The following is a 27704-nucleotide window of genomic DNA, read 5'->3' on the forward strand; positions in this document are numbered from 1 at the left end:
GATCATATTCTTTTGAATTTTATAAATACAATTTATAAAATTTTATAGAATTTAATCTTTCTCTCATTTTATAGAATTTTATAAATTTATTTAGGCAAAAAAAAAATCAAAAGGGTGTTTCTGTTTTTTAAAAAAATTTAAAAAGTATTCTATTAGAAATTTTATTCCCAGCGTATTTCTTATCCAATGGTATTATAGATATCGATAATTGCTACCATGTATAAAAACTATCGAGTAGTTGGGATAATTACTATAATGTATAAAAACTATCCAGTAGTTGGTAAAACGGTATTCCTTACTTCTAATGTTATTGTAGTTAGCTTAGTTGCTAGAGCAGGTAGAATTACTCTCTAATTACTATAATATATAAAAATGACCAAATAACTGTTATAGGTAAAAGTTATAAGTAATTGTTACAATTATTTTAAAATGATTTTGAATACTTTAATTATCATTTTGATGAAATTTAAATAATTTTAATGAAATTATAAAAAGTATTTTGATATACTAGTGGACAGAGTTTAAGATTTAAAGTTCTAAATTTTAAAATTTAGAATTTAACGTAAAAGTTACTCGGTAGCTATTATAATATGAAAAATTAACTATTCACTTTAATCAAATTACTATACATAAATCACTATTATATCAAATGTTTTTTTACCAATTTAATTAAAATTATTTAAACTTCATCAAATCGTTTTAAATTAATTAAAATCATTTTAAAATAGTTGTAATTAAATCTTAAATTCTAAATTCTAAACCCTAAAATCACTTGAAAAAAATTATAGTAGCTACTGTCTAGTTTCTACACATTGTAACAGTTATTGATAGCATCTCTACATTATAGTAGTCACCGATAACTGTTATAACAATGTTGGATAAAGAGTATCCTAGAAATAAATTTTATGGAGTGTCCTTTTGATTTTTGTTTTGAAAAATATTTTTTTTATGATTTACATAATTTAGGAGGCACTTTTTATTTTTTTCAATTTATTTTTTTTTATCTAGAGAATTCTGAATATTGAATAAAAGTTTTAAGCACAAGAGGTAAGAGGATGCCCTTTTTTCTAAATCATCAAAAGGTGTCCCATTTTAATTTTTTATTAAAAGGGCACCTCCACTTTACTATTTAATCGTGTATAATTACCAACTATCTTCTAGTACTATCTCCCGTTTAAATCTCTACATATGTTATGACAGTTATGATTTCGTAGTTGTTATAATGCATTCTTAATCTATTCAAAAATATTCACGTTATAGTAATTATTATTTCGTAGCTGTTACAACGAAAGTTCATGTTGTTGGAGCAGCTACGAAATCATAGCTAGTATAATGCGGATTCGATTTATTTAATATTCAAGTTATAACAATTACGAAATCATAGCTACTACAATACGGATTAGACCTGCTCACTTAACATTGATGTTGTAGCAATGAAAATTTCATAACTGCTATAACACGTCTGACCGTATTTTGTAAAATCACTATCTTGGATCGTAGGATCGTATGATCCTACGATTTAGAAGCACAAAGCGATCCTAGATCGTGCAAAATCGAGTTTTGTAGTAGGGTCAGAGCAGGATCGACAGGATTGGTAGGATCGAAACAGAATCGGTAGGATCGTAACAGGATCAAAGCAAAATCTGAGCAAGATCGGTGGAAGCTTTGAGAGGTTATAACTTTTGATTCAGATTGAACCACTAGACCTATAATATATCAAATCAAAGCTCGTTCAGAGATCTATAGTTAGTTTCAAGTTTTACCCTTGATTGTCTAGTTTTAAACCCAAAAAATATCATTTAAAGCCTTTTCAGAGGCTTGAAAGATTTTTAATTTTTTTTATTACCTTTTTTTCATCTTTTGCAAAGTTAGGGTTAGGGTTTTAAGATTATTTAAATATCTATTTAATTATTTTTGAATTATTTTTTAATCAATAATATTTTATCATTTCTTTTTCTCCCAAAATGATAAGTTTTTTATGTCTATTGTCCAATATGCTGTGGAATGAATGAGTCTTTAGAAGATTATTTTAACATTCATATTCGAATTAAAGGATTCAATAGCTTCTACTACATTAAGTGCTTTGTTGGCCTTTAAATTGGATCATCTTGTAAACTAAGAGAATATTCTTGAGGTTGATTATTATTATTATTATTATTATTATTAAAATGAGTTATTTAGATATTTTTCTAATTATTAATCATCTATCATAAAATTTCAAAGGTTTTTGGTAGAATCGTATGATTTTATGATCCGATCCAGACTCTAAATTGATTTTGTATAAGATCGCGATTCTACAAACTATGTGTTTGACCTATTTATAAATTAGATAGAAGATTTAGGTGATAGATAACAATATTAGAGGGCAATTAGATAATTATATATATGGTTGAATGGTAAGGTGGACATCATTTATATATACTAGTGATCGTGCATACACGTCGCGTGTGTAATATAATACATTGAAATCACATTGACCCTTTATAATGAAATTATATTAATTAAAGCATTTTAGCATTAAAATACTAAAGTAGAGTCATTAGGGTAAAGTACCTAACTTTTGAAAATCTGAATTATTTGGGTCTTTGAAAATCCTAATTGTTTGGATTTTCGAGTGTCACCCTTACTACTTCCCTATGAAAAAAATTAATTTAATTTAATATTATACTTATCTTAGTAAAAAAAACTAAGAAAAGTATATTTTTTAACATTGTCGGCCTAAAATATTTATAGAAGCTTCTTTGATCATAGTGTTGTCAATTCTAAGATATGAGACTAAAGAGAACTATATTTTTTTTTATATAAAACAACCAGAGAAAATTAATGATGAGAAAAATTTATAATACTATGCCGCAGCTGAGTCTCGAATTCTAGATCACTGATTGTTTCGCTTGTGGAATTATTAATAAACTTTGAAATTATTTTTAGTGTGAATAGAAAAAAGGATATTAACGTAAATTCATTTTAGGCTTCACCAAAGTTAGTTAGTAAAGGGGGAGATTTTTAATAAAATAGTAAGATATATATATATATATATATATATGGATGATAATGAAAAATAATCCCGAATTGATTTCAATCAATTGAGATTTATTATATTTGGCATCACAATCAAGATCAATATTAATTAAATAGCAAAAGCAATACTTCCAAATCTATTATATTTATTGATATGCTTATAAATTGTATGTCATATTTGTTGGAACCCCAAGGTGTTTTGATGTGATCAAACAAGTTAAGTTAGGTTCTGTTTTGTATAACCCTTGAATCTAAGTGTGCAGGAGCTTAAGAACACATGAAGTCGAGCGAAAGATGCGACTAACGAGAAGGATGGCACGGGGAGAGAGCCGACGGGCTCGGTACATCCAAGGGACGAGGTGACTGCGGAAGATCACCGGTGGACGAGAAGAACATACGCGACGTTTGAGGGAGGAGAAATAGGGAAGGAAGGCTACTCGAGGAAAAGGCCAGAACTTGGGTTCAGGTGAGCCCTACCTGAACCCAAGTTCCGGATGGCCGAGATCACCCAAGCTAGCGGAGCCGGAGCGAAAAGACCCGGACCGAGACAAGCTGAACCGGAGAAGGAAAAAAGTCAATTCCTGTTGACTTTAGGGCTCCGGGCGCTCGGACCGAAGATGTTGACCAGATCGAGTCAAACTCGATCTGAACATTGGGGGATAAAGTTTTATCCCCCCAGGGCGCCCGGAACCCCTTCGGGGCGTCCCGACCAGTGCTATAAATATAACACTGATCTGCACAGCTCTTTCATTCAACTTGTAATTAATTTCTCTGTGCTTTACTTTTCTGTTTGTGCTGTCAACGCTGTAAGAGGCTACTCCTCCCAGAGGAGATCATCAGATAGTGTGTCGTCTTTTTCTTGGATTAACAATCCTCTGATTGCAAACCAAGTAAACCCTCTGTGTCTGATTTCTTTAATTAGTCTCTTCTTTTTATGATTATAAGTGTTTGTTAATTAGTTCAAAATCCGAGAAAGGTTAGATTTATTTTTGTAGGGCAATTCACCCCTCCCCTCTTGTCGGCCTCTAAAGGGACCAACAAGTGGTATCAGAGTAAGGCGCTTCAAGAGGACTAACCGCCGATCGAAGCAACGAGATGGTCGAACCAAGCATTGTTCCACCAAAATTCGAGGGGGACTTCCCACACTGGAAGCGTCGTATGGAGGTATTTCTGAAAACTGATTTCGAAATTCGGTTAATTATAAAGTATGACTTTGTAGCTCCGACGAATCAGAATGGAGAATAAAAAGAAGAAAGCCAGATGATCGCACTAAACGCAACCAAGAAGGATGAACCCGAGTTAGATTCAGAAGAGGATCAGGAAGCATATATGGTAAAAAAATTTAAAAAGTTTTTTAGATCTAATAAATTTAAAGAAATGCAGAATAAAAAGAATCCAAGAAATAGAAGAAGGATGTGTTACTACCAGTGTCAAAAAGAAGGACATTTAAAAGAAGACTGCCCAGAATTAAAGAAGGACAAAGTCAAGATACCCAAGAAGCACAAGAATCTAAAAGCAACTTGGGACGATAGTTCATCATCTGAGTCCGAGATTCAAGAATATGCCGGGATAGCACTGATGGCAAGCTATGAAAGGCAAAGTATATCAGAACCCAACATCAATGAAGGGGGAGCGACTTCAGATGAAAGCAGCGAAGCAGGGGGAGATTCAGGCTTCAAGTCTGATATGGTAAGTGAGGTATGTCTCTTATCCCCTGATCAGCTTTATTTCTGTATTAAGGCTATGACAAAATCCATGTTTAAGTTAGAAAGTAAAAATACTAAATTAAAAAAATGAAAACTTAGAAATAAAAAGAACTTTAGCAAAATCTTGTCTAATAGAAGACTTGGATAAAATAAAGTTTGAAAATGATAAATTAAAAGAAAAATAGAAAATTTGAAAAAGTCTATCTGTTTAAATATTTCTGCTTTTAAAAATTATAGAGGATTAAACTGGTACTATAGGTTTCACCAAAGTCAAATCAGAAAAATATCAAAAGCTTATGTGCCTAGAAAATACTTGATTAACCCTGTAGGAAGGAACCTCTATTGGGTTCCAAAAATCAGTTTAATTTAAATTCAAAATTAAAACTTAGCATTTTCAGTGAGAAAAATTAAACAGATAGTTTCTTTATGAGGCTTTGACTAGAAAGTGGTTGTTGCTCCAATAACCAAGAAGACCTAGTGCCTCGCCACTAACTGGAACCCAAGTACTGAAATGAAAAGTTTAATTGATTAACTGAAAAATATTAATTCAAAAAATAATGCTTTAAAGGGTATGATTATTCAATTTATTTTAGAAAATATTTACAAAAATATTCATGTTTGTGAAAACTTAGAAAATTATTTGTTAGGAAAATTTTTAGTTGCAAATTTAACAAATTTAAAAAAAAATGTTCAAATTTTTTTTAATTTTTTTTTGACTTAGAAAAACTTCTAAGTTTTCTTACTTAGAAATTTTTTCTAGATACTTAAATTTTTTTTAAAAATGTCCTATTTTTTTCTCTAAATTTTTTTTGAAAACTTCAATTTCTATTAAAAGTTAATTCTGTTGCACATTTTTTTAAAAAGTTCGAAACTGTCTTAATTAGAAATTTTTTGCAGATCCTTAGAAATTTATGTTAGGAAAGTGTTTAAAATTTTATTACTTAGAAACTTTTTAACCTTAGACTTGTTTAGGAACCCTAATTTTTTATGTGATCAAAAGGGAGAAGTATGTTAAGTATAGGGGGAGGTATAATAATTTTTGACAATTATTATTAGAAAATTAATTATTTTTATTGCATTTGTTTACCCTATCTTAACTTGGGTTGTTCACATCAAAAAGGGGGAGATTGTTTGAACCCCAAGGTATTTTGATGTGATCAAACAAGTTAAGTTAGATCCTGTTTTGTCTAACCCTTGTGTCTAAGTGTGCAGGAGCTTAAGAACACAGGAAGTCGAGCGGAAAACGCGGCTAACGAGAAGGACTACACGGGGAGAGAGCCGACGGGCTCGGTGCGTCCGAGGGACGAGGTGACCGCGGAAGAGTACACCGGTGAACGAGAAGAATGTACGCGACGTTCGAGGGACGAGAAATCGGGAAGGAAGGCTGCTCGAGGAAAAGGCCGGAACTTAGGTTCGGGTGAGTCCTATTCCGGATGGCCGAGATCACCCAAGCTAGCGGAGCCGGAGCGAAAAGACTCAGACCGAGATGAGCTGAATAGGAGAAGAAAAAAAGTCAATTCCTGTTGACTTTAGGGCTCCGGGCGTCCGGAACCATTCCGGGCCCTCGGAATAGCCCGGGGCACTCGGAACCCTTCTAGGCGCTCGGATCGAAGATGTTGACCAGATCGAGTTAAACTCGATCTGAACGTTAAGGGGTAAAATTTTATCCCCCAGGGTGCCCGGAACCCCTTCGGGGCGTCCCGACCAGTGCTATAAATATATCACTAATCTGCACAGCTCTTTCATTCAACTTGTAATCAATTTCTCTGTGTTTTACTTTTCTGTTTGTGCTGTCAACACTGTAAGAGGCTACTCCGCCCAAAGGAGATCATCAGATAGTGCGCTGTCTTTTCCTTGGATTAGCAATCCTCTGATTGCAAACCAAGTAAACCCTCTGTGTCTGATTTCTTTAATTAGTCTCTTCTTTTTATGATTACAAGCATTTGTTAATTAGTTGAAAAATCGAGAAAGGTTAGATTTATTTTTGTAGGGCAATTCACCCCTCCCCTCTTGCCGGTCTCTAAAAGGACCAACAATATTTAATCTTTCTATTATTGTTTAGACAACTTATATAAATAAGCTTATTGGCTTTAGTAAATATCAATCAAAGAATTATTTTCTGATCTATTTCTTTTCTTCATCTATTAGTTTCAACATGATATCAAAGTCATCTTCTCTTCCCCCTAATTTTCCTCTTCCGAATTTTTGTTACAGTAGCTACAGGAGTTTCTACATCGAGGTTTGATATAATTGCCTATAGTGTGGCAACCTCGGCAACTTCGACAATAGCAACTTTGACAGCAGCAGCTTTTCTCCTTTCATTAATAACTCTTTTCCATCGACGACAGCAACTTCGACAACGTCAATCGTAACAAGGCAAAGTTATTATTTATTCATTTTATTTTTCTTTTTACTTTTTTTCCTTCTCCGTTTTTTCCTTGGTTCTGTTAGGGAAAAAAGCAACGAAAAAAAAGAAGGAAAAAAACAAAGAAAAAAATGAGCAGAAAAAAGGGGGGGGGAATGAGTAGAACAAAAGGAAAAAAAATGAGTAAGAAAAAAATAAAGTTGTGGAGAAAAAACAGAGAAAAAAAAATCTTTTATCAATTTTATTGAGATCCCTGCGCCATCACAAAATATATCTTTCCCTTTTCATATGGTTTCTTCTTTTCTGTTAAACTTGACCATGATAATTATTTACTTTCGAAATTACAATTTCTTCCTTTACTTTGTATTCATGACTTACTTGATCGTGTTGATGGTACTTCATCCTCACCTCAAAAAGATTATCCATCTTATACTATTTGATTTAAGAATGATCAATTAGTCTTGTCTTAGTTAATCTCATCAATTACTGAGCCTATACTTCCAATGCTCGTTGGCTTCAACACCTCTCGTCAGGTTTGGGAAGATCTTGATCATTCTTTTGCATCCCACTCTCAAGCATAGGTTCTCCAACTTCGTCTACAATTACAGTCTATGCAACAAGGAGATGCCTCTATCAGTGACTATATGCAATCAGTTAAGACCATTGCTAATATCCTAGCTACAATTGGGCATCTGGTCTCTGATCTAAAACTATTAATGCATATTCTTGTAGGTTTGGGTCCTCAATATGATAGCTTTGTTCCTAGTGTGATGACTCACAAGGATCAAGTATCACTCGAAACTCTTCATGATATGCTATCCTCTCATGAAAGGCTTATGCAAATATAATCTCAAAGGATGCCAACTTTATTTCTTTATCGACACACATGATTAGCAAAACTCCATAACCTGATTAACATAATCAGTCTCCTCCCCAACATGGACATCAAAATCATATTGGAGGTTTCAGAGGCCAAGGTCGAGGTCAAGGTTGAGGTCGAGGTCAAGGACGCTGTCAAATTTGCTTCAACTATGGTCATTATGCTCAAAATTATTGTAAAAGATACGATTCAAATTTTCAATGAGGACTTGTTTCATCAAATTGACCCTTTCCCTCATCTTGGCAATCTAGTACTCAATCATCTCATTCTAGAGCATTCTCACTCTCCATCCCTCCTAATGCAACGTCATCGGTTCCTAAAACCCCAAGATAACATCTAAATTATGGAGCAACTCATCATGTTATACCGGAGTATGATATTTTTACAGAAGCTTCACATCGATTCCAAGATGACATCCGGATTCTGGAGCAATTCATCATATTACACCGGAGTATGATATTCTTGTAGAAGCTTCACCTTATCATGGACTTGATGTGGTACAAATAGGCAATGACTCAGATTTGTAAATTGCTCACATTGGAAACATCTCCTTTCATTCACGTGGTCGTACTTTTCACATGCGCAACACTCTTCATGTTTCTTCTATTTTACTTTCTGTATGTCAATTTGCTCTTGATAATAATGTATTTTTTGAATTTCATCCTCATCATTGTCTTGTGAAGGATCTCGCGACAAGAACTATTCTAGTCCAAAGGGACACTAAAAACGATCTTTATCATCTTCAACCCACCTCTCTCAATACCTTTATTGGAGAACGCATGGACAAATTCTCTTGGCATTCATATCTTGGGCATCCGTCTCTACGCCTTGTTCAAGACATTATTAATCGCTTTGGTTTACCAACTTCTTTAGCGTCATCATCTCATTTATGTGAAGCTTGTATGAAAGTAAAATTTCATAAACTACCTTTTGTATCCTCTACTCGTAACTCTACCTTTTCTTTGAAAATTATTCACTCTAATGTATGAGGTCTTGCTCTTATTATTTCTCATCAGGGTTTTCTTTATTATGTTATTTTTATTAATAACATTAGCAAGTTCACTTGTATTTTTCCTATAAAAAGAAAATTTGATCTCTTCGATATTTTTTTATCGTTTTCAAAAGCATGTTGAGCATTATTTTGATCGTAAAATACTCTCCCTTTATTCTGATTGGGATGGAGAGTATCAAGTGCTTCATCGCCATCTTACTTCCTCTGGCATCCTCCTTCGAGTCTCTTGTCCCCACACTCCTGAACAAATAAATCCGTTGAGAGAAAATATCGTCATGTAATTGAAACTGCCTTAGCTTTTCTTGATCATGCCTCAGTTCCACTTAAATTTTGGGATAATACTGTCCAAACTGTAGTCTACTTTATCAATCATTTACCCACTCCACTACTTCAAAATAAGTATCCATTAGAAAAACTTTATAATCGTCTTCCATATTACTCTTTCTTTCGTATCTTTGGTTGCACATGTTATCCTTGGCTACTAACTTACTCTAAACACAAGTTAAATCCTCGCTCTCTACTATGTGTTTTTCTTTGTTATAGTAATTTGCATCATGGGTACCGTTGCCTCTATAGTTCGACCGATGGAAATATATTTCTCGATATGTTACTTTTAATGAATCTCTTTTTCCGTTTGTAGTTGCTACCTTGGATCCTTCTTCAGATAATCAAGGCACCTATCTAATATCACCGAGTAATATACTAGAATCCCTACATATTGATTCATCAAGACATATTGAAAGTACAAGGGGAATGATATCTTGGGTCCTGCTTCATCTCCACATATTCCTGTAGACTCAGCGGCTAGTGGTGATCCACTCTCAAATTCTAATTTTCATCTGTCTGACCACTAATCTCTGAGTAGCTTTGATGATGATACTCCTTAGCAAATGCTTCCTCTAAGCGATATTTATGTACGATGTCAACTAATTTCCACTCATTATCCTCTGCCACGTGCTCTTATTACTTCTTCCAATTTTGTTGAACATTCTAGCTTTAAACAGGCAGTCAAAGATCTAAATTGGCATGCTGCGATGACTACAGAGTTTGATGCTCTTCTTTGTAATGCAAACTGGAGCTTGGTTCCTCATACTCCATCTATGAATATTGTGGGCTTTAAATGAGTTTACCGAATTAAGTATTGTGCAGATGAATCTATTGAACGTTACAAAGCTCGCCTTATTGCTAAAAGCTTTAATCAACAACCAGGTATTGACTTCATTGATACTTTTAGTCCAGTCATCAAAATTATGACTATCAGATTACCACTATCTATAACTGTTAGCTCCAATTGGTTGACACGACAATTAGATGTTTTTAATGCTTTCCTTCATGGGCACCTTGAAGAAACTGTTTATATGGAGCAACCACCTGAATTCATCCACCCACAACTTCCAACACATGTGTGTCAACTTCAAAAATATATATATGGTCTTCGACAAGTACCTCGTGCATGGTTTCATCATCTATCTACCTGGCTTCATACTCAGGAATTTTCTGGTTCAAAAACTAACTTTTCCCTATTCTACAAATATAATGAGGAATTTTTAATATTTATTTTGATTTATGTGGATGATATATTAATAATTGGTAGTGATCAAAACGACATTACTACTTTGCTCCATCTTCTTTGTCAAGAGTTTCCTATTCGAGATCTTGGCAATGCTTATTTTTTTCCTTGGCATAGAGTTTCTTTCACATTCTGAACAGTGTCTTCTCTCTCAAAATAAATATATTACTAGACTTCTACAATGAGCTAAAATGGATGGTGCACGTCCTATCTCCATACCAATCATTGAAGGTGTTTTCACTGCACCTTCATCCTCCTCTTCAATGTCTGACCCTCAGATCTACCGAAACATTGTTGGTGTCCTACAATATGTTACCATTACATGACCCGATATTGCTTTCGCTGTGAATCGTATCTATCAATTTATGCATACTCCTATCGAACACCATTGGTAAAGTGTTGAGAGAATTCTTCGATATCTCAAAGACACTATTCTATATGGTCTTTTATATCGTCAGTCATCATGAGAGTTGATTGCCTACAGTGATGCAGATTGGGCTGAATCTCCCAAAGATAGATGTTCTACTAGTGGATATGCTACATTTCTTGGTCGAAATCTTGTTTCCTGGCTTTCAAAGAAGCAACCTACAGCCTCTCGCTCAATTACTGAAGTTGAATATAAAATTATAGTTAATGCGATGTCAGAAATTATTTAGCTACAATCTCCTCTTTCTAAATTACACTTTTCTCCAACTGCTACGCATAAAATCTGGTGTGATAATATTGGAGCAATTTATCTTACGACAAATCCCGTTTTTCATGCTCGTACCAAGCATGTAGAGATTGATTTTCATTTTATTCGTGAGCGTATGGTGACTTGATAATTTTCAGTTTCTTACATCTTTACAAAAAATCAAATTGCTAATATATTTACCAAGCCATTATTCAGACAACATTTCACCAAGTTAGCACTCAAACTCAATGTTAAGACACTTTCGTTGAGTTTGTCAAGGGTAATGACGATTGATCCTGTCCGAAATCTGAGTCAGGCGAAGACCGGCTGAGATGTCGTTGGTGTTGACGGAGAGGCGACTTGGACGTCCCTAGCTTATGTGCCTAAGAAAATGGGCCCCACGTGGGATTGACGGACGATGGTGATTAAACCGGTGGTACTTGGGTTCTGCCCACAGTCAAACAAGCACACGGAACGTTAGAGACCAGAAATCAGGGAAAAAGTTCCTGGCGCAGGCCCTCCGACGCTCAAGTCAGATACTTTTTTCTCAGAAGAACAATGTACGAAAGAAAAAGAACTGTAGAAGACAAGTGCGAATGTGCGCATACCTCCTCAAGAGAGAGGACCTCCCTTTTTATCTGACCATGCGTACATCTGGAGCTTGATCGATGTCAGAGAATGTTGGGTGTCAGGGCCTGTCGGGTGATGGAGGACGCATGACGTCCTCTTATGGACTGAAAGAAAGTTCTACTCGCAGATGACAGCAGACCCTTGGAATATTTCCTGACATATGACGGTTATTTCCTGACAAGCGGTTACGATTCCTTGACATTATTATCGCCTAGTGCCTTCTGTCCCACCCGAGTTTATCTACGGGTCATTCGGGCTGACCTTTAGGGTGTGGTGCCTGGTCTGAGTCTTGATGAGGAAGACGAGCTATGACGAGGGTCCCATCTTTTACGCTTAGAGTACTGAAGGGCCGACTAGGAGTTGTCTTACTGAAAGTACCAGGTCTGTCTATGCAGATCAGGTTGAGGAAACCAGACCAGTCGGGGAAGGTCCGACCTTACTCCGGGCTACATCTCATGTCTCTGATTTGATATCCTGATATGTTAGTATCCGATCGGGAATTATGCGGCTGATGACGTCAGACGATCTAACTCTTTTTTTCCCTTAACTGCTGACTGTCACGTCCTTTGAATTTCTGATTGTCACGCCCTTTTGACTTTTGATTACCATATCCATTTGACTTCTGACTACCTAGTCTTATCGGACCCCATCTTTATACACCGTATCAACGATATATAATGAAAAATAATCTCAAATTGATTTCAATTAATTGATATTTATTATATTTAGCTTCACAATATATGAATCAAATAATAAAAATAATATTCCAAATCTATTATATTTATTATTATACTTATAAATTATATGTCATATTTAATTTTTCCATTATTATTTAAATATCAATTAAATAATTATTCTTTATTTTATTTTGTTTTTTCATCTATTAATTTCAACAGATGACCTACTCCATGGACACTACAACAAGCTGCTGCTAGCTGTGATCTTCCCTCACTGGCATAAGAGAGATGGGAGATCACATCATTAGCCTCACAAGCCACACTTAATTCCACATTCACAGAGATCCACCATGATCAGCGCAACTAGAGCATCGGTGATAAGTAGGCGCGCACACGCTTCCGCTGCTCTCACTCAGCGCTTTGCATAGCCATGTTCGATTCCTCTTACAGCGACAGTTGCCTCCACCCGCTCTTCTTCTCCGCCACAGCGGCGACCATGGCGGTGCCGGCGTACCCTGCTACTCCTCCTCCTCATGGACTTCCTCGATCATATCTCCAGAGGAGGAGCAGCTCCCACTCGCTTCCCTTCCACCACCACCACGTCCTCAACTCTAACGCCAGCCCCCCCATGAGGCGGGTCCTCAGCGCCGGCGACCTCCAGGTCGTTCGTCGACAGATTTCTCCTCCCGTACCTACCAAACTCCCATTTAGAATCGTTCCCCGCATTCAAAATTGAATCTTTTTTTGTTGCTCCGTGGATACTATCGCAGGGGATGATGAGTTGTCCCAACGCTAATCATCGCGTCGGGCGATACAGCGCCGAGGAGAGGAAGGAAAGGATCGAGAGGTATCGGAGCAAGCGAAATCAAAGGAACTTCCGCAGGAAGATCACTGTAACTATTATTTTTTTCCATTTTAAATTGATCGATCCTGATTGAAGAAGAATTCTGATGAGTCGATGCCATTCACATCCCCCTCTGCTTTCTAAGTACGCGTGCAGGAAGACGTTGGCCGACAGCCGGCCGCGAGTGAGAGGTCGGTTCAAAAGGAACGGGGAGATGGAAACGGAGACGGAGATGGAGGCAGCGAATGGGAACAACTTCGAGTTCTACAGCTACGACAACGCTGAGCATAAGCAGAGCAAGAGCCGTAAGGTGGAGGTGGACTGGAGGAGCCAGTTGCAGGCGGCGCTGGCTGAGGAGGACCAAACGGGGAGCTGCTACGACGAGGAGCTCCTTGCCGGCTTCGCCGACGCATTCTCCATCAATATTTTCTCCTAAATACCAAGGGAAGTTAGTTTACTGACGATGGAGAGAGATGGAAGGTTAGTAGTGTCGCTGCAGGAGCAGTGTAGTTTCTGTATTTTAATTTTCAGTTTTTTAAAAATAATATATATTTTTAAAGCATAATTTTATAGATTAATTAAACATTTCAAATAATTACATTAATATTTTTTAAAAATATATATATATACTACGGCGCCCAGTAAATAGTCAAAATTGATCATTTATTTTGAAAAAATATTTTATTTAACAAAAATCATACAGGTTAAAAATATCAATAATCATGGAAAACAAGATAAAAGTACACATATCAATTTTTCTATAACTATATTAAAATTTAAAATAAATAACTTATTCTATTAAATTTAAATAATCAATTTTCACTACCGCTAAATCAATTATTCCAATATTTTTATTATTTTTAAATTTTTATTAATTTTTTCTATTTTATTATTATATTTATAAAATAAGTTGAAATAAATAATATTTTATTTTTAGAATAGAAATTTTTTATTTCTTAAATTTAACAAATTATTATTTATTAAATTTAAATTTAGATAATAGATAAGCTAACTTATATATAAATTTTTTAATTATCTTATTTAAAATTTAAAATAAAATCTTTACATAAAATAACATGCGACGCGTTTACGTCAGCGGAACGACCAATCTGGAAGGTTCCGGATCCGGGTTTGCCCAAATAGACGAACTCAATTTTCGATTTGATTCGGAGGCGAGAAAGCGAGATAGGAAACGACGGAGATGGCGATGAACCCTCAGCTGTTCCCCAACGGGATGCCCGTGCCCTTCGTCGGCGAGTTGTTCGTGCTCGCTAGGGATGGCGTCGAGTTCGAGATCGACAAAATCCCCGGGTTCATTCCCCTTCCTCGATTCCTGATTCCGCTCTTGGATTAGTCTTTTTTTTTAATGTGTGTGTTTATCTTACCAAAGAGGAAATTTTTCAGACTGATCTCGGTTTTGGATGACCCCGTGTGCTTGTGATGCGAATTTGTGCAATTACGTATTATCGCGTCGTGAATGGTTGAACTTTTGTTCCGAATATGATTGAGAAACTTGCGGAGATGAATCTTCTTTCAGAGCTTTTTTAGGACCGTCTTGTTACATTAGTCATATTGAACTCTCATGCATGTACTTCATAGGATGGATGTGTGTGATATTCGGAAGTGTGCTCTTCGTTACTATTGATTTTACCCTAGATTAGGCTCCTACGCATCCGCTTATTTTTGGTCGATGATACACATCCTATAGATGGTTTCGATTCTAGTATCTGATCCAAACAAAATGCAGTTGAAAACAAGGAGCTTTTTCAAACAAAACCAAGTTGTAGGAAAATGTACCATTAACGAACCATATAAGGCACTTATAGTTTTCATTGTGTAATACGTGCCTCCAATGTAAAGTTATTAGCTTTGCTCGTCATATGTGCTTTCAACCAGAAGTTTTTATCTCTGTGATTGTTTACCTCGTTTTATATATATTTTTTAATGTTTTTCATTATCTATTGTTGTTCGTGTCTATTTGTTGTAGACAAAGCAACAAGATGTAATTTGAGATAATTTACACATATCGTATCATTCAATCTGCTTTAAAGAAATTGTGAATGATTTCTACGATATATGAATTAACTAATCAATGTTTGTAATCAGCTGTTTCTGCACTTACCCATATGTTTCAGAAATCTGATGTTGGTAGAAACTAACCAATGAATTGTGCCTCCTGTTCATTATAAAATCAATCTATAGCATGTGCCTTAGTTGCCTACCTTGTGTTATGCAAATCTAAAATGCTGCAATCGCATCAAATGTTTTTTTTTTTAATTCAGTTGATTTTATTTCCAGAGAAGATCATGTCAAAGCAAAGGGAATTATTTACTTGTCAAACATAAGGATGGTGTTTGTTGCAAAGAAACCTGTTGGAAACTTTGTGGCTTTTGATATGCCTCTGGTATGAGCTTTCTGAATTAATTGTATACTACTAATTGCATTTGGCATCTTGTGCATGGGATTCATATTTGCTTGGCACGAGTGGATGGTACTTTCTGCTGAGCCATAACTTTGATTGTCCCTATTACATATTCTTTATTTTATTTCTTGTATAATAGTCTGTAGAATTTTTTATGAACATATCTTCTGTCATTATTTGGTTCCATAATCTTTATTAATTTGGTTATTAAAAATTGCAAGTGAAACTGATTTTGTTAAGTTAATCTCTGGGGTTGCCAATATATTTTTGGTAATGGTCAAACAGCATAATTTTATGTTGCATTAGCCAGAAGTATACATCGTATCACCAATTTATTTTGTAAGTAGCTCGTTCTACAACTGGATTTTTCACTGTTGCTTACAACATCTAACATGTAGCTGATAGGGACAATATTGCAAATAGTTAGCCATGTCTGCTAACTAAAGATTACATATGGCGCATATGGTGTACTCAGATAAGCTCTCTTAAAGAATATCTATAGACATGATATGCGCACCACCTGATAAAAGCTGCCTGCATTCTCGTTCCCTGTTCGAGCAGAATCTAGTTTGCATGGTGTCAGTGGGATTGTAAAATGTCAAACAGCTACTTCTGAATTCTTCCAATTCCCCCTTGTTTCCCTCATATGTTGTAGCATGCATAGAATCTTTCATTTTGAGCATTAACTGCTTTGTTCTTTTGTTTGTTCATTAGCATCTCCAAACACATGCTTGGTTATTATCTCCGTGTAAGCATAGCTTGCTTTCTTTTGCAGCTATTTGTTCATGGAGAAAAATTCAACCAGCCAATATTTCACTGTAATAACATATCAGGATCCGTGGAACCTGTAAGTACTGGAGAGGCACTATTTTTTTTTTTTGATGTATCCATGGAGAATATACATTTGATGGCTCAATCATTTCATTTGGATGTGCCTAACTCAGGTGGTACCAGAGGGCCAGCACAGTGCACTCTACTCAACTCACAAATTCAAAATCTTGTTCAAGGAAGGTGGATGTGGAACTTTTGTTCCTCTTTTCTTAAATCTCATTGGAACCGTGAGGCAATACAATCAGCATGCAGCTGCTTATCGTGCTCAAGAAGCTGCAGCCCATGTGGATCCACTACAAGCTGCTCAGACTCCAGTGGATGACATGATGAGGCGCGCGTGAGTAGACGGGCATCGATAACATCAAATGTTTGCAATTGAAATGTTGGCATTCCTCTAGTTTTAAGTTTGTCTGATTCAACATCTCTATGTGCAGGTATGTTGATCCGAATGATCCGACTAGGATCTTTTTGCAGCAACCCACTCCTGAATCTCAACTGAGGAGGAGAACATATCATCCTAACTCTGCTGAAAACTCGTATTAAGGTGCCAAACCACTGTCATAATATCTCAAGATGTCTGGTAGTTCTTGTAAGTGTGATTCTCTTCGCGTAGATGCTTTGACACACTGCATTAAGTTTATGGTTCCATATTTCTGTAAGTTTGATATCCATATACCGTCGTTAATTTGGTGCCTTTTGTGTTGCTTTCATCTGCTCATATGGTATCAAAAACATGCATTAACAACTGTGTAATTTTGTAAAAGGTGAAATTCATCACTTTGACGGTCTTGTCTCAATACTATTGAAAAAGAATCAATCAAGAAATAGAATTTAGTCATTATATTGGAGGGTAATTTTTTGATCTTTGGATTCTTCAATTTTATAAATTTATCATGTGATAAAAAAACTCTGGCTATGTCCTTGGGTATTTTTCACAACACTCTTTGCAAGTGTGGTTATGGTTAAATTGATAATATTTATTGAATAAATGTAAATAGCAAGTTTATTACAATTACGGACTAAAATATTAAAATTAGTAATTTTTTGTTATTGATGCAGAATCATAAAGCTATTAGAAAATTAATTTAAAGTATTAATCAAACCATTTTGGAATCATGAAATGTTAAGCCCCACGAACGTTCGAACGTTTTAGGTGAAAATTTTTTATGAAACCAAATTGGTCTTCCCGTTCATTATTTTTTTAATGAAATGTTAATCCACGAATATTAAAAAAATAACAAGTCAAAACAAAGAGAGGATTTTTAAAAAGAAAAATCATAGGAAAGATAGCATCTTTATAAATCCTTCTTAAATATTTTTGCAATGGAATAAAGATAATTTTTTCAAACGAAAATTAACATTCATTTTTAATCCAATCAATAAATTCAGCCAGCCGTTAATTTAGATTAGATAAATAAATTAGATTAAAATTTTATCAATCTAAATCCATCGTGAGATGACCCACCTAAGCCCACCGACTTGCACGAGTCATCTTGCAGATTGAGAAACACATCAACAACAACAACCAAACCCTAACACATATAAATTAAATTTTATATTAATTTATTATTTTTTTATTATAATTTTAAAATAAAAATAATATTTTTCATTATTTGTATACATTTATATTTAAAATATTTATTTCTAGATATATTTAATTAATGAAATTTTTATAGAATAACAAGTTAAAAATATGAATATTTTTTTTAAATTTTTAATAGATCGTGAATTGATCTACCTAACTCACACTCCGTTTTAGATTATATTGAATTAAAAAACTTTCAATCCCTCAAATCAACCCGTCCTACCCTGCCAAATGACTGACCTACCACAAGCCAATCCCCCTATGCCCTACCGAGAGCTGCTCCCCCGTCACACACCCCCTCCACCTCCTCTCTCTCTCTCTCCCTGCCAAAAGACGCATGTAGCCTCCTCTTTGTTTTTTTTTAAATTTTTTTTATTTCATTTAATTCTCATTTACTTTTAATTTTTTAATTAATTTTATTTAAAAATAACTCTCATATAATTATATTTTTAATTTTATTTAGTTTTATTTTTTTAATTAATTTAATTTACTATTTTTTATCAATACTTTATTTTTCAATTTTATATAAATTTTATTTAGTTTTTATTTTTTAATTAGTTTAATTTATTATTTTTTTCATAATACTTATATTTTTTCAATTGATTTTTTTAAATTTTATTTTTTATTAATTTTTTAATCAATTTCTTTATCAAATTTTTATCAGTTTTATTTTTTTCAATAATTTTTTATATGTTTATAATCTTTTATTTATTTTTAGTTTATATTTAAAACTAACAAAAATACTACCAATTAATAATGAACACATTCATAACTTAGGAACAAACATATTTTTTTCAAATGAAGAGTACATGTAATAATACAAAAAAAAACATAAAAATATATAAAAATAGAAATCTTAATCAATATTGCCTCCAAATTCTGCTCCCGATGCGTTTGGTGGTGGTGCACCTATTACTTCGTACCACAAATGAGCGCGTGTCCTGTAACGAGTGACCCATCCTTTAGCTTCATACGATGAATGTTGCCACCACCAAGTTGAAATGGGTGGTACAGGATAATGAGGATATAAGAAAACTTGTACGAAGTGATTGCCAACATGAGCAATAGCTATTTCTCAACGCTCTTGGTTTGGAACTTGAGGAGTTCTTAATGGCAAGTGAGTAAAACAACTCCTAATATTCTCACCAAATGTATGAAGTACAAGATTGTACTTTGATGCGATGACAATTCCCAAAGGCATAGCGTCCATCCAATATATTTCTGGTGCCCACTGCTCGAAATAATTCAATGAGAATAATAGATTGGTTACCAAATTTGGATCTGGATAAAGTTGATCATATAGATCCTTATTTTGTTGAATCTCTTCTATAAGCTCAAATCGTACTTGAACCCAACCTTCTTCACCATACCCAATTAGTGTAGCTATTGCCCTGAATCCACAATGACCATCAGGTTGAACATCAACAGTGTGAGAAATATAACGCTGCAGAGGCACAAGTAATTTCTCAATATAAGTATCACGGATGGGTGGAACTGGAGAGTGATCATGAGTCGTTTGAGTATTGCGAACCTTCGACCCTCTTCCACGTCTTCCTCTCCCTTGAGATGTTGCAATCGGTTGAGAGACCCTAGATCCTGAAGTGGATGCTTCTCCGAAAGAAGATATGCGGCGTCCACTTTGCTCATCTCTATCCGTAGGTCGACCTCTATGTTCTGTGTTGTATGAAGGAGCTGGCAATGTACTTTGAGATGGATCAATCATATCAAGAAACTTGTTTATCATATGCTCTCGCATATATGGATCTATCCCATCTAATATCTCAACAACGTGGGATGTCCTGTTAGGTTCTGCTCCCTCGTCATTAAACTAATGTACGTGCATCGACAATCTCCTCCAATGAGCGTTGATACTCTGAAGTGGAATTGGAATGGAAAAGTAATGGTAATGTGCAAGATCATGCTCGCATGGCAATCCGTATACAATTTTGATAGAACAGTTGCATCTGCCGGATAGCTGGTGAGATGCTTCCTCAATACATTTTAGCTGACCAGAAATCAACTTCATTGCCTCTAATGAAATCCGACACCTTATTTGACTGAAAATGTCATCATGTAAATGTTGATGGTGTGGAATGTTCAGAGATTTTTCGAACGACTTCTTAATATCCCCGAACTGAATTCTCAACATCTTATGTATTTTTTCAAAAGATGTCTGTAGGGATGACATGGTATCTCCCAAATATAATTTCAATCTCGCATGTGCAGATTCTGCCCTGTAATAAAAAAAATGCATTGTGTTTAAATGCAGAAAAGAATTGAAATACTACAATAATGAACAAAATTTAAATAATAAAACTATAAAATGATTATACATTTGATTTGAATTGCTCCCGAGGTGCATACATGTATCAACCCATGCTGAAACAAACCGCTCTTTGTAAGGGTGTAACCACGTATCCCAAAGATAATTTAGAGCACCCTCGAATCGTTGATACTCTTTGCGCATTACATCCCACTTATGCTGATAAGACCATTGTGTCGATGAATTAATGAGTGAGTGCCATGATGCATAAAAATGTTGCCACTCCAGACCAAGCATAGGGGCGCATTTCTTCATTACGCACTGGTTTATGTGGCAAATACAAAGGATGTGACGTGCATTGAAAAAACATGTTTCAATTGCATTAATAAGCGCCAAATCCCGATTTGAAACAAATACCAATGGTAACGATGCATTCTTTTCAACCATCCACTTCTTTAAGGCACCTAATGCCCATGTCAATTGCTCTATCTTTTCATTACTAAGATATGTAAACATAAGTGAGTAAGTTCGCATTGTGGATGTGATACCCACAACCTCCAATAGTGGTATCCGATACTCATTGGTCTTGTATGTGGCATCAATGATCAACACAGATGAACAGTTGACAGACAACTCTAGACTTTTTGGATGAACCCAAAGAATATCTGTGATTTCGTTGGTGTTTGGATTTGTACGGTATTTATGGAGGTATTCTTTCTTGATTAATTGGTCCAAGATATACTAAATAGAATTTAGGCCGCCCCGTTTAGCGGATTTATTTGTGAAAATAGCATTATAAATGCTTTTGATCCCCGTAGTGTTTGATGAGTCTCTTTCCTTCAAAATACTAAGAATTTCACGAGGTGTGGTGCTGTTAGCCATGTCAAGCACAAATTCTTTTTCTTTTGGTTTAACCTACTCGGGTACTCATGTCCATCAATATATTCTGCTAATTGCTGATTATGAAAACCACAAACAACCCTTAAATCCCACATCACACCATCTGGAGGTATTGGTATACCTCGCAACTCAAATGGGCATTCACATTTTTTAGTCCCAGTATTTCTTTTTAAGGATTGTCCATCAACTAGATATCGTGGCGGTTTATACTTTCCACCTCTTTCACACATAAGATGACACTTTGGTAGCTTGCCACCTTTTAAATTAGCAGAATTTTTAATAACCACTACAATACTATTCTTCAAACCAACTGTCTTTACCCAATTTATCATATCTTCTATACTTTTAAATATCTATATAAAAAAATATAACAAAGATGTATAAGTATGACATTACCAATCTTAATATAATTTCTCTACTTATAAAATAAATAATGAATATACATAAAACAATGATAATAACTAACCTGATCTGTGGTAAATTCGATTGTATAATCGCGACTGTTGTTAGAGATATCTTCACTAGGAACATCATTCTCAATTGACCAACTATCTGAAAATAAACCCAAATAGTCATCCATATTTTCAGGAAGAGAGAAGGAGAGGCTGAGAGGGAGATAGCAGTGAAGGGAGGTGTGAATGAAGTGTGAGAGGAGGATTTAAAGGGAGAGGTTTTGACACGTGTCAAGAGTTGAAGGGTGGGTAATTTAAGGGGAGGGGAGGTTCTGACATGTGTCAAGAGTTTAAAGGTCAGTAATTTAAGGGGAAGGGAGGTTCTGACATGTGTCAAGAGTTTAAGGGTGAGTAATTTAAGGGGAGGGGGAGGCTCTGACATGTGTCAAGAATTGAAGGATGGATAATTTAAAGGGAGGGGGGGTTCTGACATGTGTCAATGTTTGAAGGATGAGTAATTTAAAGAAAGTGAGAAGTTCTGACATGTGTCAAGAGTTGGAAGTGGGGTAATTTAAAGGGATGAGAGATTTTAACATATGTTAAGGGTTGAAAGGGGGGCCATTTAAAGTGATGAGAGATTTTGACATGTGTCAAGGGTTGGAAGGAGGGTCATTTAAAGGGATAAAAGATTTTGACATGTGTCAATGGTTAGAAGTGGGGTAATTTAAAGGGAGGGGATGTTCTGACATATGTCAAGCGTTGAAGAGGGGTAATTTAAAGGGAGGGGGTGTTTTGACAGGTGTCAATGGTTGGAGAATGACGAATTTAAATGGAGGGAGTGTTTTGACAGGTGTCAATGGTTGGAGGATGGATAATTTAAAGAGGGTGACAGATTCTGACATGTGTTATATGTCAATGGTTGGAGGGAGGGATGATTTAAAGGGAGAGAAGATTATGACATGTGTTAATAGTTGGATGCGAGTAATTTAAGTGTCAAATTAGGAATGTAATTTAAAGGAAGAGAGTAATTTAATAATTATATAAAATAAAAAATTAAAAAATTTGATAAAAAAATAATAAACAAAATTGATTAAAGAAATAAAACTAAATAAATATTAAAAAATTAAAAATAATAAATAAAATTAATTAAAAATAAAACTAAATAAAAATTAAATAAAATTAAAAAAATATAAGTATTAATGAAAAAATAATAAACAAAATTAATTTTAAAATAAAACTAAATAAAAATAAAAATATATATAAGTATTAATGAAAAATAATAAATAAAATTGATTAAAAACTTAAACTAAATAAAAATTTTAAAATATATAAGTATGAATGAAAAAAAATAAAATATAATTAATTTTAAAAATAAAACTAAATAAAATTAAAAAAAATTAAAAAAATATATATAAGTATTAATGAAAAATAATAAATAAAATTGATTAAAAATTTAAACTAAATAAAATTTTTAAAATATATAAGTATGAATAAAAAAATTAAAATTAAAATTAATTTTAAAAATAAAACTAAATAAAAATTTAAAAATATATAAGTATGAATAAAAAAAAATTAAATTTAAATTAATTAAAAATAAAAAAATTAAAATATATAAGTATGAATTAAAAAAATCAAAAATAAAATAAAAAAAAAAAAAGAAAAAAAAAGATAAAGGGTAGAATGGTTATTTGAAGGGGGGAGTGCGCGTGACTTTCTATAACCTCCTAAGGATCATAGAGGCACCGTAGATACTAAATAAAACACTGAAGTAGAATCATTATGTCCTTCCTAAGGATTTAGGATCCTTCATAATAACTAGCACGTAGATACCCCAACCAAAAAAACACTGAAATAGGATCAGCTATCAATCCTCCAGGGAGTATTGGTTGCTTTATTATGGAAAATACCACACTACAAGCAGATAATTTCGTTCTTTTAGCAAGATAAATGAACTAAATTAAGTTCACAGGCCCTCGCCTGTTTCCTTCTTCGTAGCTTCCTTGATCTCATCCGTTCCATCCTCCTGCCAGAAAAAGTCCAGTCACATGATAACTGTGATACAATAACATCATCGTTTCTAGACTAACCCAGGAAAAAACAGGGAGACTGACCGTGATATCGGAGGTCCACAGCGTCAAGTTGTCTCGAAGAAGTTGAATTATCAAGGTGCTGTCTTTGTATGATTCTTCTCCCAAAGAATCAAGTTCAGAGATAGCCTCATCAAAAGCCTGCAATCCATATTTGCACTGACTAATAAATTTCAAAATAAAAAAAAAAGAGGTTATTTTATATTTATAGAATGTCAAAAAAATATTTTTTTGTTTTGAAAAATCAAATGGAGAGGCAATAAATAGATGATGAAATATTAATATCTTTGAGTTCAGTGAATGCAATGCACACTAGGATCTTCCTATATTTGCTCATGCACTGCCCATGCAATCCATCCTAGGGGTATCGAAAGGGAGGCGCTGCAACCGATCAGTCAGCAACGCCCAGGACCACGTATTAGGCTCAATACAGCCTGTGCCTTGATCATATCTAGAATAGCAAGGACAATGCTCAACACGGCATAGGAGCTGGGTCTGAAGGACACGGGCCAAAACAGGCTTCCTCTTAAAACATCTTTCAAATTATCTTGAACCAAAAAAAGATAAAATGTTGGTGGGTTATTATCGTTCGGCTGAAAATTTACCAAAAAAATCTCAATATATATATATATATATAATCCAAAGCTTTCCGTTTACCAACCATTATCCCTCTTAAAATAGATATAAAATATTTATTAAATAAGATTTGTATCTTATACCAAGAGAAGTATGATAATACACACATCACCTTCTCACAAGGGGGCGTTGCTTCTCCATATACAGGTCGTTGATTTGTAATTGGGTGAGCTAGCACAGCAGGGACCCAGAGATTGATTTAAATTATGAAGTTAATCAGATGAATATTTTAGCTTCTAGTGTAAATAGAGAATCAAGTGATATTATCTATGAAGAAGACTGTCCATGCTGCCATATGATTCATGATATATTACAAGTTCTAAGTGCCTACAGTGGTGCAAGTTCTTAATTTGGCACAGGTACTCAAGTGGGACGGAAAGTGTTGTCCAAACAAGTAGAGCATGGAAATGTGCATTTTACTTGAGGATTGGTTAGAGGTAAAAGATTGCCTACAAGATAACTATTACATCAGGCTCTGACAAGGAAGATAATGGCAATTGACATTGAAAGACCATCAAGAACCTATGCCAATTTATGCTGAACATCAAACTCTATATGTGAATTCTGATCCTACTAGAGAAGGTGCATAAGGGGCATAACTTTCTGATTTTAAAAGATATTTTCAATAATTTATAGTTTTAACTTAAGAATTAGAAACAAGACAGCAGCAGTCTTTGCAAGAGGCTTCTAAGATGACTAAAGACTTTAAGCAACGCACTAGATCAGTTTCAAGTCAACATGACTTCTTTCTAAGCCCTAATTTTCATAAGATGTTGTAGTTCACTAACAATTGCTGTTTGGGGTACTCATGCACAGGTATGCATCTTGTTACTTTTCATTTAAGGAGCTATATTTGCTCGCTACAATACAAATTTGCTTTATTGCTCCTAGTAACAGCATAGAGCCACACACGTTAAAACATAAATTGTATAATGTGTATCAGGAATGTAAAAAATAATGACTTGCGCTCAGATCCACATGAGCAAAAATATGTGAGACAAACCTGCTTTGCAAGGCTACAAGCACGGTCTGGTGAGTTCAGAATCTCATAGTAGAAGACAGAGAAGTTAAGTGCCAGCCCCAGCCTTATGGGATGAGTAGAAGCCAAATCAGCAAAAGCAATATCCTGTTATGCATCACATGAATGTCAGACACGCGAGACAATTTATAAAAATATTTTGGAAAGCAGGTAAAGAAGAAAATATGATTCAAACATAATGTTACAATGAACAAGATTCACGTACGTATGCGTGCCCTCTAGGCCTCTATGCCAAAAAAAAAAAAAACACAACCGAGGGGGGTTACTCAAGTTAGTTCAGTTCAGTGGAAAACCTAGAAAATGTAAAAGAAAAAACAGTGTGAAAAAAAAAAATCTTCCTTTGCACACATTTAAAGACACTTTATGTGGTCCAAAAGTTGAGTACTTGGTTTCCAATAAAAAAAGGGAGCTAATTGCATAGTTTCATTAATCCATCTTATCAATAATTTGCTTAAAGGTTCACAAAAATAAACAAAGAACGAATAATCAACGGAAGCTCAATATGTAAATGTTGCATACTTGTGCAGATTTGTATGCCAAAAGAGTGTTTTCAGCTTCGTCTTTCCTCTCTGCTCCAGTCTTGAACTCAGCCAGGTACCTATGCATATAAACCAAATAAGATAACGAGAGAAAGAAAAAGAGACAAAACAAAAATTGTGCTAAAACATACAATTTTTTTTGAATAAGAGAAATGCGCTTATCTAACCTGTGGTAGTCACCCTTCATCTTCAGATAAAAGACCTTGGATTCTGCACTGGTAGCGGAGGGGACGAGGTGGGAATCAAGCAGCTTCAGGATACCTTCGCAAATTTTGCTGAGTTCTTCCTCGACCTTGGCTCGATAATCCTTGATCAAAGAAACATGATCCTCATTGCCACGGCTCTCCTCCTTCTGCTCGATGGAAGAGATAATCCGCCAGGACGCCCGACGAGCTCCAATCACATTCTTGTAGGCTACTGAGAGGAGGTTGCGCTCCTCAACGGTGAGCTCCTCCCCGTTGATCGTCATCACCACATTCTCCATGTACTCCACCATCTCCTCATACCTCTCCGCCTGCTCAGCCAGCTTGGCCAAGTAAACATTCTCCTCGCGGGGCGTTTCCACCGGCGGCATTTTGCTAGATCTCCACGAACGACTTCCCCCCTGGAAAACCAACAGCACAGATAAATCATCATAATAATAGTTTCATGCAAAATCGGTGCAGGAAACAATCGATAAAAAAAAGATTGTTAAATGTCGGCAAAACGAAACCAAGGACAGAGATCATCATATGCTCAAATTCGCATAACAAATTTTTCCCCCCAAAAAGAATGAAAAATACTCGGTGAAGATCTACGGGAATCCGCAGACAAAACTGAAGCAGAAACGCCGCCGGATCGAGCGAGAGGAGCCCTTCGCCAACTAGGGCTCGCCGTGCTCACCTTCGTCTTTTTCTCTTTCGACAAAGCTGCCTATGGTTTGTTTTCGGTGATTTTACGAGGGAGAGATTATGAGTGGAGAGATACCACCTGTTCTGGAGACTTACCCAACTGTAAACCCTCCTGTTATACACCTGCCCCACATAACTCGATCAATGATACTGTGTGTAGTCCATTTATTCGTACAGGGAAGAAAAAGCGGAGAGCGAACGACCACTAGCCAAATTCCGCCGGGCCGCCTCCTGCAACCGCAGAAAGGTAGCAGGCAAGCCGAGATCCCCTGCCTCTCCTCCATCAGGAAACAGGACTATCTCGCCCTTCAGACCATATCAGCATCCGCGTCGATTTAATTTCCGTGGCGCCTGACTCCCACCGTGCACCGACTAAGATTCACGTCACGGCTCCAGTCATAGCGGGTTGAACCGAGCCGGACCGTCCGAGCCGATGGTCTTTAACCGAGAGACTTGAAAAAGAAGCTTCCGTGAGTATTTTTAGAGCCAAATTTAGTATAAATTCAGCGTAACAAATTAACTTATAATTTGAAAATATAATGATTCGGTAATAAAGGGGAGTTCATTTGTCACAGGTCAATTGATATGAAATTGATTAAAGTCAAAATGATCAACATCGGGACTTACAGAAAGAGCCTCCACCAAAGATAACTGTCTGATTATCCTGGTCGGCAAAGGAGTGGCCGAGTGGATCATCCGGTGGGTCAGACAAATGGACACCATGGGCCGATCAGACGAATGGACA

General features: G+C 35.3%; 3 protein-coding genes across 4 annotated transcripts; 2 read left to right on the top strand and 1 right to left on the bottom strand.

Moving 5' to 3' along the window:
* The first annotated feature begins 12764 nt into the window (after positions 1-12764).
* LOC122016442 (two-component response regulator-like APRR1) lies at positions 12765-13839 on the top strand. Its single transcript, XM_042573740.1, has 3 exons — positions 12765-13192; positions 13302-13424; positions 13521-13839. Exons 1-3 carry the CDS (start codon positions 12962-12964, stop codon positions 13809-13811), a joined length of 645 nt encoding a protein of 214 aa, XP_042429674.1. The 5' UTR covers positions 12765-12961; the 3' UTR covers positions 13812-13839.
* Positions 13840-14514: 675 nt separating this feature from the next.
* Positions 14515-17469, top strand: LOC122014894 (UPF0664 stress-induced protein C29B12.11c-like). Its single transcript, XM_042571398.1, has 5 exons — positions 14515-14686; positions 15674-15779; positions 16573-16644; positions 16742-16965; positions 17063-17469. Exons 1-5 carry the CDS (start codon positions 14577-14579, stop codon positions 17169-17171), a joined length of 621 nt encoding a protein of 206 aa, XP_042427332.1. The 5' UTR covers positions 14515-14576; the 3' UTR covers positions 17172-17469.
* Positions 17470-23620: 6151 nt separating this feature from the next.
* LOC122014893 (14-3-3-like protein) lies at positions 23621-27072 on the bottom strand. 2 transcript variants are annotated; one of them, XM_042571397.1, is made up of 6 exons: positions 26867-27072; positions 26237-26673; positions 26050-26128; positions 25495-25617; positions 23880-23996; positions 23621-23791 (listed from the first exon to the last, which is right to left on the bottom strand). In XM_042571397.1, exons 2-6 carry the CDS (start codon positions 26641-26643, stop codon positions 23732-23734), a joined length of 786 nt encoding a protein of 261 aa, XP_042427331.1. In that variant the 5' UTR covers positions 26644-26673; positions 26867-27072; the 3' UTR covers positions 23621-23731. The 2 variants fall into 2 exon arrangements, with proteins under 2 accessions (XP_042427331.1, XP_042427330.1); XM_042571396.1 differs by having other exon boundaries at positions 26852-27070.
* Positions 27073-27704: the final 632 nt, after the last annotated feature.

This window comes from Zingiber officinale, chromosome 8B (genome assembly GCF_018446385.1).
Source record: "Zingiber officinale cultivar Zhangliang chromosome 8B, Zo_v1.1, whole genome shotgun sequence".
In the NCBI taxonomy this organism is placed as follows: Eukaryota; Viridiplantae; Streptophyta; class Magnoliopsida; order Zingiberales; family Zingiberaceae; genus Zingiber; species Zingiber officinale.